The 14698-nt window shown below is 40.8% G+C and overlaps 2 protein-coding genes across 2 annotated transcripts; one reads left to right on the top strand and one right to left on the bottom strand.

The window, feature by feature from the left end:
• Positions 1 to 3647: 3647 nt before the first annotated feature.
• On the top strand, positions 3648 to 10831 carry LOC134655453 (protein sneaky). The gene is made up of 14 exons (XM_063510918.1): positions 3648 to 3801; positions 3980 to 4099; positions 4571 to 4742; positions 5103 to 5240; positions 5761 to 5881; positions 6922 to 7000; positions 8401 to 8549; positions 8794 to 9045; positions 9176 to 9271; positions 9449 to 9565; positions 9780 to 9982; positions 10065 to 10186; positions 10359 to 10487; positions 10674 to 10831. Exons 1-14 carry the CDS (start codon positions 3648 to 3650, stop codon positions 10829 to 10831), a joined length of 2010 nt encoding a protein of 669 aa, XP_063366988.1.
• A 289-nt stretch (positions 10832 to 11120) lies between these two features.
• Positions 11121 to 13960, bottom strand: LOC134655230 (troponin C-like). Its single transcript, XM_063510681.1, has 5 exons — positions 13769 to 13960; positions 12841 to 12950; positions 12334 to 12479; positions 11871 to 11985; positions 11121 to 11283 (listed from the first exon to the last, which is right to left on the bottom strand). Exons 1-5 carry the CDS (start codon positions 13875 to 13877, stop codon positions 11149 to 11151), a joined length of 615 nt encoding a protein of 204 aa, XP_063366751.1. The 5' UTR covers positions 13878 to 13960; the 3' UTR covers positions 11121 to 11148.
• Positions 13961 to 14698: the final 738 nt, after the last annotated feature.

Raw genomic sequence — 14698 nt, forward strand, 5'->3', positions numbered from 1 at the left:
TGACTCGCACTTGGCCGGTTATTTTTATAATAAAAATTCATAAAATGTAATATTTGACGTTTTTTATGGTACTATCTTGACATCCGCATCCGCATCCGCGGATGTGAGCCTTTAAAAATCCGCATCCGCATCCGCGGATGTCAAAAAATCGACATCCGCAACATCCCTGCTTTGAATATTCATAATCTGCCTAAAGCAGTTTACTGCTGTACACAGACTTGTAAAGGTGCGCCGCAATGCCTGTTCAGGATTTGCTCACTGCTCACATGGACTAGTGTTGGTTGTGTTGGGTCCGAGTCCTTTATTAAGGCATATATATGCCCCACATGATTTTGAACTTTGTTTCAAAGTGATAGGGTTCGCTTTAGCATAATTTCTGACGCTCTTATGCCTTATAAAGGCTTAATACTTGACTCAGTTTAACTTAAGTAACTTCAAGCTCGTATTATTTTTAACTTGTTACATACCCGAGTCTTTTGTAGACTTGCGTGCACTTTCTGACACTCTTATGCCTTATAAAGGCTTTAAGACTTGACTCAGTTTTTCAGACTCTCATTATAATTAACTTCAAGCTTGTATTCTGTTTAACTTGTTACAGACCCGAGTCTTTTGTAGACTTGCGTGCACTAACTTTCAATTTATTTATTAAATAATATTTATAAAATAATCAAAATGCAATTTTCTACGTGTCTTCTTTTCTTTTCATTAGATTCTTTATTCGGAGGCTCAAGGAAAAAAGACTCAAGGAAGGACTCGACTCGGGACTTAAAAGATCAAGAAGTTTTTTAAGTGCTAAGACTCGTGAATACGAATCAGGTTCTTCAAATTAGACTGAAAGACTCGGGTTCCTACCAACACTATAGTTCGTTTCTTTAGCATTAGAAAGAACTTGAAAGAAGGTAAGCGATTCTGACATGTCTTTTAATTGAAAAACACTTTTTAAAAACCAATAACTATTACTTATGAAAGCAGAAGACTATAAAAGATCGTATTAGATTCATAATTGTTACATATTTACCGTAACTTATTTTTAAAATGTGTTTTTCAATTAAAAGACACATCAAGATTGTTTACCTTATTTCTAATGCTAAAAAAACGAACTAGCATGAACTACGTAGTAAGATGTGCAGTGCGCCATTGCCCTATTCGAATGTGATTATTCGTATTTAAATCTAGAGCATACTAGTTACCTTAAAACTCACAACCTAAATCCTTCTATCTAGCATATGGCCTGCCCAGTGTCCACAACTTTTCATTTAACCCTTTGACCGCCAAGGACGTCAACTGACGCGCGCGGCTCTGTAGCCGCGGAGCTGTCCCAATATCAACCTTCGTGCATATTGGCTTCAGTGTCCTAAAAACTTTTCTTTCGGTTTTTTTTTGTATAATCTCAGTATGACCCATCTTCTGATACTATTTGGGACAACATAGCTTTTCCCATAGCAAATAACTGCGTTACGATAATTCGTATTTATTTCGAACTCGCTTTATAAAAAGATAACGTGACTGTTGTTGTTCAGTCAGCATCAGATATATCGGAGAATATCTGAACACGCCTCTATTGTCAAGGCGTTAGAGTGCGTGTTCAGATATTGTGAACACCTTGGCCGCTCCGATATATCTGATGGCGACTGTACATAAATTACATTCTCAAAATCTGTTTGCTGACGACGCTGACGTATGATAATTGGTAAAGTACTTATATGCTTTCGTATCCAAGTAAGAAAACGATACGTCAACAAATAACTCCTCAACATCGAGAATTCGCTTCGCTCTCATATGTTATTACTATGTAGATATTTATTTGGCATTCCTACCATAAAGAGTAATATTTGTACTTTATGTCGATGTATCCATAAAAAGTCTGATTTTGAAAATGGATTTTACCCGCAATATTAATATACAAACACTGCTTGTAACTATACAATTGTACTGTAGCACAAATTTTTAATAACATTTACTCTTCATTGTGAAGTACCTATTAATGAATTTACGTAAAGTGTCATTCAATAGAACTTGCTAACTAAGTAAACAAATCGCCATACTAAAATTGACACTGAATGCTAATTTACTAGTAACTTTTGTTTACATAGTTAGCAAGTTCTATTGAATGACACTTTACCTAAACCTGCTAGGTGTCAAACTGTAGTATAAGCTAGAACCTGACTGTCCACAGAAAATTACACCTTATTTTCAGATAATAAGGTGTAATATTGTAGCTATAACTGTATGTTTATCCCATCAACAATAGTCGGGCCAACCAACAGTAATACTACTCGTGGTGGCCCAACGCCCTGAAAATGGGAGGCGAATATGTTTTCACTATTATCTCTACTATATACATACAATGTATATATATATATAGTACAATGTATATCTAGTTACAGATGTAGTGAACAATCCTTTGCCATCGTATTTTCTCGGAAACTTTCGTATTTGTCATGCTACTTCAGTTAATCTTAGTACTTTTTGTACTGAGACTGACTGAAATAGCATAACACGTTCGTGCGTTTCCGTGAAACGATGATAAAGGATTATTCACTACATCTGGGCCCCGTTTCTCAAAAGCTTGTAACTTGCAAGCGTATGCCACTTTTTGACAGCTGTTGTTAGAAAGGGACTTCCACTTGTATTATAAGTAACAAGCTTTTGAGAAACGGGCCCCTGTACTATTAGGTATTTAACACGTTTGGTTGGCCGGACTATAGGCATTTTATATTTGAGTAAATTACGTGGTACCTCGGGCCAACGGCACTAGTGATCGTTAATTTATTGTAATTGGCATTTTGAATGCGCTGTTAACTGCTTAAGGCATTTTGTTTTTATAGTTTCTCAATAAAATGTCGTCTGATTTCTCTTTATACAATGTAGTTAACTATTGAATTTTATAAGACTTATAAAATAAATATTGATCGAGAAATAATTTTCTATTATTTTTTATTTCGAAACTTAAATAATCCTTTTAGAGTTTTATTACTTTACTACACACATTATTACTCGGGGCGCGATTTTATCTTAGACATTATGATAGTATTCCATCTATCCAATTCGTTGTCCAATGTGCATTGCGTCTCACTATCTTATTAAGCAAAATATGAGACGCAAATACACATTGGACCAAGAAATTGGACAGGTGGAATACCACCCTTAGCAATAGCCAAACACCTGCCGACTCACCTCACCTCCTCCGATCATCTTCTGAAAGTATCGATGAAGTTCAAAATAACGTGGCGTTGGCGCAGTGTAATGTTGGCGTTCTGTTCACGCCATGTTGAACAAAGAGTAAAATAAGTATAATAGGTTTACTTTATGATCGGTTTTCCTAGGATAGCGGAGCCGTCATATAGCGGCCGTCTCCATACGAAATAATACGGCTAAATATGGATGTCGTAGTATTTGTATGGAGACGGCCGCTATATAACGGCACCGCTTTCGGAGGAAACCAAAGCTTTACTCTTTACTATAATACTCTTTGGGTTGACGCTGGTTGCATAGAGTAAGCTGGTTGACGCAAGGGTCGCATGACAGTGACGTTTTGCTATGGAAATTGGTTCGTTTTCTTTGACCAAATAGTGTTATATTTATTATCTTAGAACCACACATGGGGTATATTATGTATATATAAAAGTATATTAAACGCTTTCGATATGATAGTCAAAGTGATTGTAAAGTGCTTGAGAGCCTGTGTAGCTTTCGCTGGGGGTTTTCTGTTGGGGCAGCTGTACTATAACTTTATGCTGCGAGACTTGATGTCTTACGACGTGGGACGTGTTGTGTCTGTGGTTCTGAGTGTAACCCTTGGTTAGTCACTTCATATCTTCACTTACTTGGAGTTCGCTTTGATAACCAGTTGTCTTATAGGTGAAATGGGTCACAATAAACAAAAAGACAATATGAGTTTATTAAAGTAATACCACGTAATACTTAACAGTTTTTAATAGTATTACAATGGTAGGTATACTGTATCAGTTGATTTCAGGTTTATTAAATGTAGCCGCAATCCAAATACGATGTATTTCCCTCCTGACTATTCCTATGTACCTGGGTAAGGACGGCCGCCGCGTGTTGAAGGGACTTATACTGACTTATGTTGTTGCTGGTAAGCTCATACTTAGGCTGCCTGTCCACTGAGGCGGAGACGAGCGGAGGCGTGGGGAATCAACTAACAGCGTTGGTTGTAATATCCGCTCCGCAGGATCACACCCACACACACACATCTCCGGCTCAGTGGGACAGGCAGCCTTACTCAATTCCCGCCCTCGGCAGCCTTAACTTTTGGTATGATTTATTACTAACCATCGCATGCTTGCTTGCAACTAAAGCCCTTTCAACATTGAGTTTATGATCTAATACAGCCAAATTTTTACAGTAGGTATACGACTATAACACCTACTCTTAATTTGCTTTGAATAAACTTTTACTCTCACGCAGTTCGTTATTTCGCTTCGCTGGACTTTTTGCAGTTGCAGAGCAAGTCTCCTCTTCTAACTTGACAATTAACCGCATGCAAATCAAAAGCACTTTTCTGTGTTCCATTTCTGTTTATTTATGCTAAATCAAAAACTTTCAGGGCCCATCATGAACATGAGTTTAAACGCTCGCGAGGTGGTGAGAGTGTTCGCATGTAGCAACGAGCTGGCCCATAACCTGTCCGGTGTGCGGGACGCACTGATCGCGCGCCCGCTGCGACAAACCGTAGAAGGGATGGAAGACGAGATCAAACAAGCTGCCGACACTCTGAAGTTCGTTATTATTCTCTAATATTCTAGTAATCGGAAAGAGATTGGTTACTAACAGTTATGTATAGAGTTATAGTCCTTAGCAGAGATTGGTTACTAGTAGATAAAACGGAAAAATAAAGCTCCACTAAAGTTAGTCATAAGTAACACACGGTTGTTGAAAGGTGACTCAAACAACATCTCAAATGAGTGCCTATGTGGCAGCGTGTGGCTACATAACATATTCCTTGTAAGTATTATTTTGACTGACAAACTATTAGAATGAAACAGTTTGATATCAAGGCAGCGGCGATTTGTTTACTCTCAAGATTATTTACTAATCAACAGATGTTTATTTAATTATATTAATTATTAAATAAACAGTTACTTCCAAGACGTGACCGCGCCAATAGAAACCGAGATCGAACTAACCACCGAGCTGCATCAGAGCGCTGAACTGACACGCACGGCCGACGATTTGATTCGAGGGAATCGCTCCGGTCACATCGAGCGCAAATACCAGTAAGCACGAGTATTTTATAACTTATAAATCTTATAATAACGTACCATCGCCCACACTGTTAACTGTATATTGGTGGACCTTATGCCTTTTGTAATAAGGTCCACCGATGTACCTACAGTTACGGGTGTTGCAGTTTGTACGATGGCTGGATTCGGCCCGAGTTTTACTAGAATCAAAGGATTTTGAACCCAATAGTCGTATACCTAAAGTCCTTGTTTAAATGGCGGGGCCAATGTTGGGCTTACATAAGCGCAAGTGGTCCATATTTTTCGATAAAAGTATACATCTCAGATTCTTGTTATTTGTTTCTATGTACATATTTACCTGTGAATATATTATACCTAAATGAGACTGATTTATGCATATCATCTAGCTTTGAGTTTACTTGGAAACAGAACATGCTCAACTGATACTCGACCAAGCAAAGCTTTCACTGCAATACTAAATCAAACCTAGTCATATTGTTATTGAAAGCTCATAACTAAGAGTTGAAATATGCTCCCCTACATTGGCTTTTAGAATTTTACCAAAAGACCATCGAACTGAGGTATACCAGAAAGAATATCTCAAGAAAACGGAATACCGCTGCAACAATGTGTTGTCGGCGGCCGTGTTACGCAGCCAGGACCAGATGTCACAGGCAAGAAATTTGACTTTTCTCCGTCCGGAAAGCGTCAACTTTCGGCCCGCTGCACTAAACGAAGTTGCCGTTTTCCCGCTCCGTCGATCACATCTCGGCCAGTAACTGCTCTAGGTTACTACCTACCTACCTACCTACTGGTAATAGGTACTTGTTACATTGAGGTAGCCGACAAGTCAGTTAGATCGGGAACTTTGAAGTAATCGTCTATCTCTTAGATTGTAGCGATTTACTGGTTCTTCAATAGCGTCAGGAGGAGCTTCAACTTCGCTATTTTCGGGTATATCGGGTATTTGTAGTTGAGCTTCATCTGGAAAAGCCTCATGATAAGAATCGCTTTCTGTTTCTAAATTCTCAGTTGTTTCTTGATCTTCATGCTCGTCTATAATACACGGCAGCTTGCAGAAGTCGGAAGAAACTGTTTCTGATCTAAACAGTACATCTCTTGAGATGATGACGTCATTCTTTTCAGGTATCCAGATACGATAGCCATCTTATCTCCGCTGGCCCCATAACCTATTGAAACAAATATCCTTGCATACAATATTTATTGAAGTCTGTCAAATTCACATATTTGAAAATACAGCAGTTACATAAAAAGATGTACCTGATGGCCAGTTTCAACAAAGATGCGTGTAGAACACAGACTTAAATATACGTGGTGTAGAACAAAATCATGAGGAACGGAACAGAAGTCATAACATTACCTTGTTTAGGCACATTGCAATTAATTCGCGTGACTAGTAGGGTAATGAATGTTGATATAGTACCTAATGATATTTTTTTGAAATTGATAATTAATTCTTAGTTTAAGCCTTATCGGAAAATAATATGGTTACTGTAATACTGTTCACCCATAAGTTCCATAACCCATATGGGTTGTGTTCATCGCGAACAAACATACACACAAACAGACAGACGCGGTGGGGGACTTTGTTTTATAAAGTGTAGCGATGAAAAAATTACGTTTATAAGTGCTCTAGAATGGTTGACTAATATTCCTCAAATCTCCAGTCAGTTTATAAGCTGGTTGGTTCCAGACGTGGCAGGCGTGTGCCGACAAACTGCCGTGGCACGTCGCGGCTGTGTTTTGTGCGCCGATGATGGAGCGACCGGCACGTGATGTGCCAAGCGCGCTGGGAGCTGGCATTTGCGATAGCAGAACGCAGGTATACTCATTTTAGCGGGCCACTCACACACCTGCCGCAGGGGCAATACCGGTCGCACGGCGGTCGGAGCAATTTTAGGCTGTTTTCTACACACTAGCCTGCCACTCAGTGTGTAAGTGATGGTCCCGCTGAACGCACGTCGACGAGAATGGCTCCTGTGTTATCATTATCAAAGCAGTCGGTAGTCGCCAATGAACTGACTGGAATTGCCCCAATCGTACTACACATGTAACAACCTAGCAGGGCGGTAGATACAATCTAGGGAGCTAGGAAGGTCTTGCGCCCCTGCCGCCCTGCTGCAGGCCCAATCTAAAAATTGCCCCTGCTTCTCTACACACATCACAATTAAGGAGGCAATTAAGGGTCCAATTCCAATATTGCCCCTGCGGCAGGTGTGTGAGTGGCCCGCTAACTTAATAAGCAATAATTCCTCCAATTTTTTGCTTCAATTACTAACTGTAGGGTTCAGCGGGACTATCACTTACACACTGAATGGCAGGCTAGTGTGTAGAAAACAGCCTAAAATTGCTCCGACCGCCGTGCAACCGGTATTGCCCCTGCGGCAGGTGTGTGAGTGGCCCGCTTTAATTGGTCATTGAAGCGGCGGTTGTTTATCTTTAATCTGATCTGAATTATAGACAAATATAAGTAAAGTTAATAAAGACGTATTAATTTAATCTAAAAGAAGTGTTTCGTAGGGATGATCAGTACACATTCAGTACAAGTTTACGTTACCTTCTTAACTACCGATAAGGGTTGGTTCTAAAGCTCAAGTTCAAGTCAGTTCTATTAAAGGATATTGTAAAAAGTATTCTACAGGCTTCTGATAAAGTGCAAAATGCAATAGCAAAATTTTATAAACATACTCGTAAAGTACTTTTTTTTGCGGCTACAATCCGCATGCAACGTGTTGCATATGGTGCGTCCCGAGGTCTCAACAAATCCGAGAATAGGAAACAGGTGATTTTTTTTACGTCGATTCTATGAAGTTTGGTCTCTTTTAATAACAGACTTCCGATTCGTATATTTTGCAAAATGACATCGTGGAGTGCGTCGTTGAATAACTTGTATAGGTACATATTATTATACGGACGACTGACCACAGACGCAACGGAAGCGGTGGAATGTCGACTTATATTGTCACAAATCGGTCAGATTATGTCAAAGTGACGAAAATAAGTCTGATGTGAAATCAGACACAACTTATAAATTTCCACCTAGAATACCGTCGCTTCTGTGGAGACTTTACGTGCCTTATTTATTCTTGTACTATTGAAGGGATTGTAATATAAGTATAGGTATTGAAGATGATCTAGGTACCTAGTATTTAAATAGTTAAAATAGTTTTAGTATCTAAATGTTCTTCGCAGATATCTTCAGGGTTAGGTGTTGGCTACGCGGCCCTCAAAGAAGCCAAGGCCGAGTTAATGAAAGGTCCCGATGAAATAGTTGTAAGCTACCAAGATCCTAACGAAAATGATGCATATGCCGATGTTCAGGTATTTGAGAAAGAGGTAGAGGCTTGAGTACGGACATAGATTCGTTTATTGTTTAATAAAATGTGGAAAGTTTTAAGAACAAATTGTGAACTTGACAGCTTATGTGGAAGGCGCGGTTTGTTGATGTTTTGCTATTTTAGGTACCTACATCTCTTCTATAGGTACCTATACCTAATCAAAAACTTGTCGGTATGTATAATTGTTCTGAAATAGTATTTCTCGTGAGTGCATGGTGTGATTTCAGGCCGCGAAAGAGACCGGCGATCGCGTAAAACAAGCCTTCGAAGAAAAATTCTCAGTTATTCAGAACGCTCTTACTGTAGTGAATGTGTGCCAAGCCATACTGTTCCTGCGGATAGCCGTGGCAGCACAGGCGTATCACGATTTGTTCCTCACGAACATCGACTTTGATAACTTGTACATCACCGACTTGTTTAGAAAGATCGAGAGGCGGAGGCTTATGAGGAGTCAGTACACGCTCTTGCCTTTGAAAAAGGTAATCGAATTTAAATTACAGTTTTGTATCTTTGGGTAAGACGAAATAGACGGCGAATTTCCTTCTATGCTAACTCCTTATTAAAGTTATTTTAATCATCAGTCATCATCAGTTGTGTCTGTGGTAACAGATGGAGCGCAGCCGCTACGTAGATGTATACTCCTTAGCGTACTCCACGGCAGACCACCATCGGTTGTTGGCCCAGATGCTCAAGGTGTTGCTAGAGGTGGGTCATTTCTAATTCTGTTCCCGAATGTTAAGTATTAATACTGGAGAAACAAATGCCTACACAGATCAGAACAGATCAGCTCAAACGATTTATGAAATTAAGCTCTGGCAATGGCATGCCCTTATGTTTCACGAAAATACGAAGTAGCTTGTCTTTTTGTTTTTTGTGAACCAGGTGGTGACAGCTACCACGTTCGTGATGCTGGATCGGCTGTTCTATGAGGCGCTGGATGTGGTGAGCCAGCATGCTAGGGTGGAAGGCGAGTCTGGCACTCGGGATTTGGAGATTGAGGTTAGTATTAAAGTATTAACATACAATATCCAGCTGATAGCCACCGATGTAGGGAAAATTAGAAAACGCTAGGATATCATTTGATGATAGCCACGTAGCCACTGCTGATCTTGTGTACCTCCGTACCAGCCGCGGGCAGGGCACAGCGACTAACATGTACTTGCCTCACCTTTGCATTATGCTGACCATCTTCTACTTGCATTCTCTTATCCAGGTGGAAGGGACAGGAATCGTAGCCAATACTATTCGCGCGATGATCTCGCACCTCCGTGCAAGTCACGTTAAGGGCATGGCGACCAACACTTGCTTGCCTCACCCCCGCATAATGCCAGCCATGTTCTATTTGCGAATCTACGGGGGATATCTTTGGGTACTGCTGCTGCTCTGCGTCAATCCTTATACCTCGCGATTGAGAAGGTAATCTTTAGTTTGCAGCGAGTTTTTGTAGTAGTTCTTAGAAAAATCTTTACTCTACTGATCGGAATTCTCTCAACATCAGGCTGATATGCAGCTACTTCTACCCGCGGCGCGAAAAACAGCGAGTGTTGCACCTCTACAATGACATCCTAAAGAAGCGCGTTAAATTGGACGCCACTCTTCGAAGAAAGGCTGTCCAGGCAAGTCACATCACATCCCACCTTCTAAGCAAATGCTTATCCAATGGGCAGTTAAGTTTACTAACAAGTTTCGATTTATTTATGAGTTATGACTTGGTTGCACAGATTTTATAGCGGTAAACCCTTATCGTATTTTCGACTTTAAAATGTCCTGTACTTTTTCGGCGTGCAGTCAGTACGGGCCCACTACCTTTCCGGCGAGAGTCTCCTTCTCCGCTTCCCGAATATTTTGGGCTGGCTGCGGCTGTTACCAGCAGCCAGAATGGCTTGCCTAATCTGCGGCGAGATAGAACCCAGGAATGCTAGTAAGGTCACAATTTATATAGTATATAGTAGTAAGACGTGGTAAAAATAGACAGTATGATCCAAAGTATCCAAACATATATTATACTTCCCTGCGGGCCTATTGACGGGCACATCTTAATACTTGCTTAACTTACAGTAGATAGACATTACAGGTTTAAAGGTATCTCAAATTATACGTCTTTTAGAAAGCGGGTGGAAGGCGTGTGACATGCCGAAGTGCCCGTTCCTGTACTGCGGGGAGTGCTGGCTCGAGGTCCGCGGCCGCTGCCTCGCGTGCGACCCCAACCTCGCCGAGCTGAGCGACCAAGACTCGCTCAGCGATGATGAGTTACCCGTATATTGATGGCCTGACGGAAGTATATCGCCATATAGGTAGCATTGCCGGCTTCTTATGACTATGCTCAACGGGCAACCCGTATAAACTTTGTAAAGGCTATCATGGGGTGTCTGATGTTTTAACAAACCATAAGATCGGGTAAGTTCTACGGGTGAGCAAATAATTGACGCTTAAAAAATGGAAAAAAAAACCATTATTCCACTTATTAGGGATTGCTCTAATTAAGTTTCAGTTAACTTATTAGCGTTGTTTATTTAATCTGTAATTCTACTGGTTAAGTAATTAAAATATGCTATTTATATTTATAAAATAAACTATTTATTTCAAAAGAGTCCGTATTCTAGTTGTTCGCCGACCGTAAGATTGCTAACGAATTGTATGTTCTCCGCGATCTCGTTGCAAAGCAGCGCCAGGCCTGTCAAGCTCTCTTCTTTTTGGTCGTTGAAGTTGTACACCAGCTGAAATAACGCAACAGTCAGGACGGACGAAAGGTGTCTCTATAACTCCTGGAGGTATAGCATGAATTCCGTTCTCTCGCGCGACTTCAGGTATGGATGGCGTCGCGCGGCGAGAACGCAACTCATGCTAGACCGCCTAGTATCTGCGATGGTGCAGTACCTAAGTACTTCCTGTAAATTGCATCAACATGACAGTAAGGGGTATGATATAGTTATCAATTATCATGGTGGATATATTAATTGCCATGGGACAGAACTGAATGAGTAGGCAGAGTCGATCAAAACGTGACTACAGTTGGGGTTGGTGACAAGGGATCACATAAAATATACACTTCAACTTACTCTAAACTAAAACATGAATATACTCTAACCCAGCGGTCGGCAACCTTTTAGCAGCCAAGGGCCACATAGTAGTTAACGAAGTTGACGCGGGCCGCACGTTGTTAATATTTATGACTTTATCAGACATTGTCCTTTGTCAATATATTACATACAAAATAGCCAGGGAGGCTCACGGGCCGCAAGTGACAGGTTCACGGGCCGCATGCGGCCCGCGCGGGCCGCGGGTTGCCGACCGCTGCTCTAACCGAAAGAAATTCGTCGTATGTGATCCACCCATCGTTATCAGTGTCGGCGGCAGTGAATTTCTCTTTTCGCAGCTCCATAGAACTCTCATCGCCCAGACTTTCAAGCACAGCTCCACTGAAAATACACACAATGCTAGCATGCTTTTAATGTTTAAGAATCCACGTAGACGTCAAATCGGATGATATTACTTGCGCAAGAAACGTATAGGTCTAGGTAGGTACACGTGTGTGTCGGTAAATGATAGATCCCGTCCCGTGTGAATGAAAAGATTGGTCGGTGAGGACATTTTTAAAGGAAAAGCACTCGCAAATACTTATATATAAACGATTTCTCGCTGTGCTGTGCCGATAGGACCATCTACGCAGGAAAATGCAGCCAGTCATGACGACAATTTTGAGTATTTTGACGGCTGAAAATAGAGAAAGGCTAAGGTACTTAGCTAGATAGCTAGTTAATACTAACAAGTCATCACACCCGAGCATGCCGTTGGCCTGGTTGTCGAACAGCAGGAACAGGCTGTGCAGGTTGGCGATGGTGACGTCGTTCCACCCCGGGAACCGCTGCACCACTTTCTGTGTGCTCCAGCGACGGTCCAGTTCTTTCATCTCCTGCTCACATTAGGGCTCATTTAGACGGTGCGAGAACTCGCATGCGAGTTTCATTACATTGCGTTGTTTGATAGGTCGGCTGAATTGTTGTAATAACCCCAATGGTCCGCAATGAAACTAAAATCGCATGCGAGTTTGCGCGCCGTCTAATTGAGCATTTAGAGGCTTAAGCATTATTTTCGGATGACGGATAATAAATATTTTTCTAGCATAACTGCATGGCTAAACCTCTTCTTCATATACCTACAATGCATACATGGCATGTGTAGGTACTAACAAAAAGCAACTGGCCTTTAACTGAGCTGGTATATAGGTATATCATTGATTCATTGTCAATGCAATTAATTTCAAATTGCCTTACTTGGTTATACTGGCGTTGCTCTGCCAGCCGCTTGTAGAACAAGTCGACAAGCTTGTCGTAGTCCGTCATGGCGGCTTTCGGCTGATCCGAAAGATGCCGCACAGGTTCGCCTGTTCGTAGAATAGTAGGTATGTATAGTATAGGTACATAAACATTTCAAGTACAATAATTAACCACAGTCCACACATATATCTAGCTTATCTATCTCTCTGTCTTATTCAGGTTATTATTTCCTAAGTTTTATTTTAAACAAATTTAAGATTATCTAGTTTACGACATCTAGAAAAACACTAAGCACCCTTACAGACAATGCCAACATTGAATGTGAGTCACGGTTTATGTAGGTATGGGAAGGTATTCGTTTTGGTTACTTAACACAAAAGGCGGTTCTTATCTCTTTGTACGCTGCAGGCTATCTGTCAAGGAAAGTAAAACTTTTCCTCATTTTTAGTTCATTTCATGTAGGCCGAGGGCAATTTTGCTTGTTGGGGTACGGTTAGCAATGTTAGCATCAAGTTTTGTTAATTTGAGCCAAGGGTGGGCGCGAATCGGACCGAGGGTGATGCGGTGAAACGACTGCGAGGTATTGGGAAATGGAAAAATCGATAAAGAAATGATTTATAAGAGGCTAATAATAAAAGTCACCTGTAATCCACCGCCAATATCGGTATTTTCTCACGAAGCGCGCATAATATATACTTATGATAAAAGCTTTTATGGCTCTACAGATTAGTGTAATAGTGGTGTAAGGTAAGACTAGTAGTTGAGTAAGGCATTATTGTAGGTGACTATAGGCAATAATTTTCATAAAGCTTTCTAATTTTTGGGCTATTTGCGATTTTGGATCTTTATCAATCTAGAAATTATACATACAAACGGGTACCTACCTAAAAGAGAATCATATAAAATAAATAAAGTAGGCCCTTACCTGTGGCAGTGAAATCCTCCTGCCTATAGAAACATATTGGTTTCCTTTTCACGGGATACTCGAAAAACCTCCCCAAACCGGAAAAGAAAGAGCTAAAATTGATGCCCATCGTTTATTTGGATCGCAGCTGTATTGACTTTGTCAACATCAACATGACTTTTATGCATCTTTTATGACACTGCCGTGCGGTCGGAATATTTCGGCTCTCCTTGGTCGCGTTAATTTCACAATGACTGTATTCTTTTGGCAGAATGCCTTTGCGACAATAGCCATAAGTATTAAAAAAAAGTATGGTGGTAATTAACCCTTCATATATGCCTGTATAAGCACTGATCAGTTTGAACGAATTTAAACCTATTGTATTAAACAATGGATTTAAATTCGTGCGCACTGATCAGTGCTTATACATACGAAGGGTTAATCACTCAAGAGTGGTAAGTGGTAATCATTGCCTACGGAGTGCTACAGTTGAGAGGTGTAAAGTTGTAAACACTAAGAAAAAACCGGCCAAGTGCGAGTAGGACTCGCGCACGGAGGGTTCCGCACCATCAACAAAAAATAGAGCAAACCAAGCAAAAAAACGGTTACCCATCCAAGTACTGGCCCCGCCCGACGTTGCTTAACTTCGGTCAAAAATCACGTTTTTTGTATGGGAGCCCCACTTAAATCTTTATTTTATTCTGTTTTTAGTATTTGTTGTTATAGCGGCAACAGAAATACATCATCTGTGAAAATTTCAACTGTCTAGCTATCACGGTTCGTGAGATACAGCCTGGTGACAGACGGACGGACGGACGGACGGACGGACAGCGGAGTCTTAGTAATAGGGTCCCGTTTTTACCCTTTGGGTACGGAACCCTAAAAATTATGCCCCAAGTTTGATATTGAAACTAGATAGCGCTATATGACTTATTGAATCTCATTTGAACC

Source organism: Cydia amplana, chromosome 16 (genome assembly GCF_948474715.1).
Source record: "Cydia amplana chromosome 16, ilCydAmpl1.1, whole genome shotgun sequence".
Taxonomy (NCBI): Eukaryota; Metazoa; Arthropoda; class Insecta; order Lepidoptera; family Tortricidae; genus Cydia; species Cydia amplana.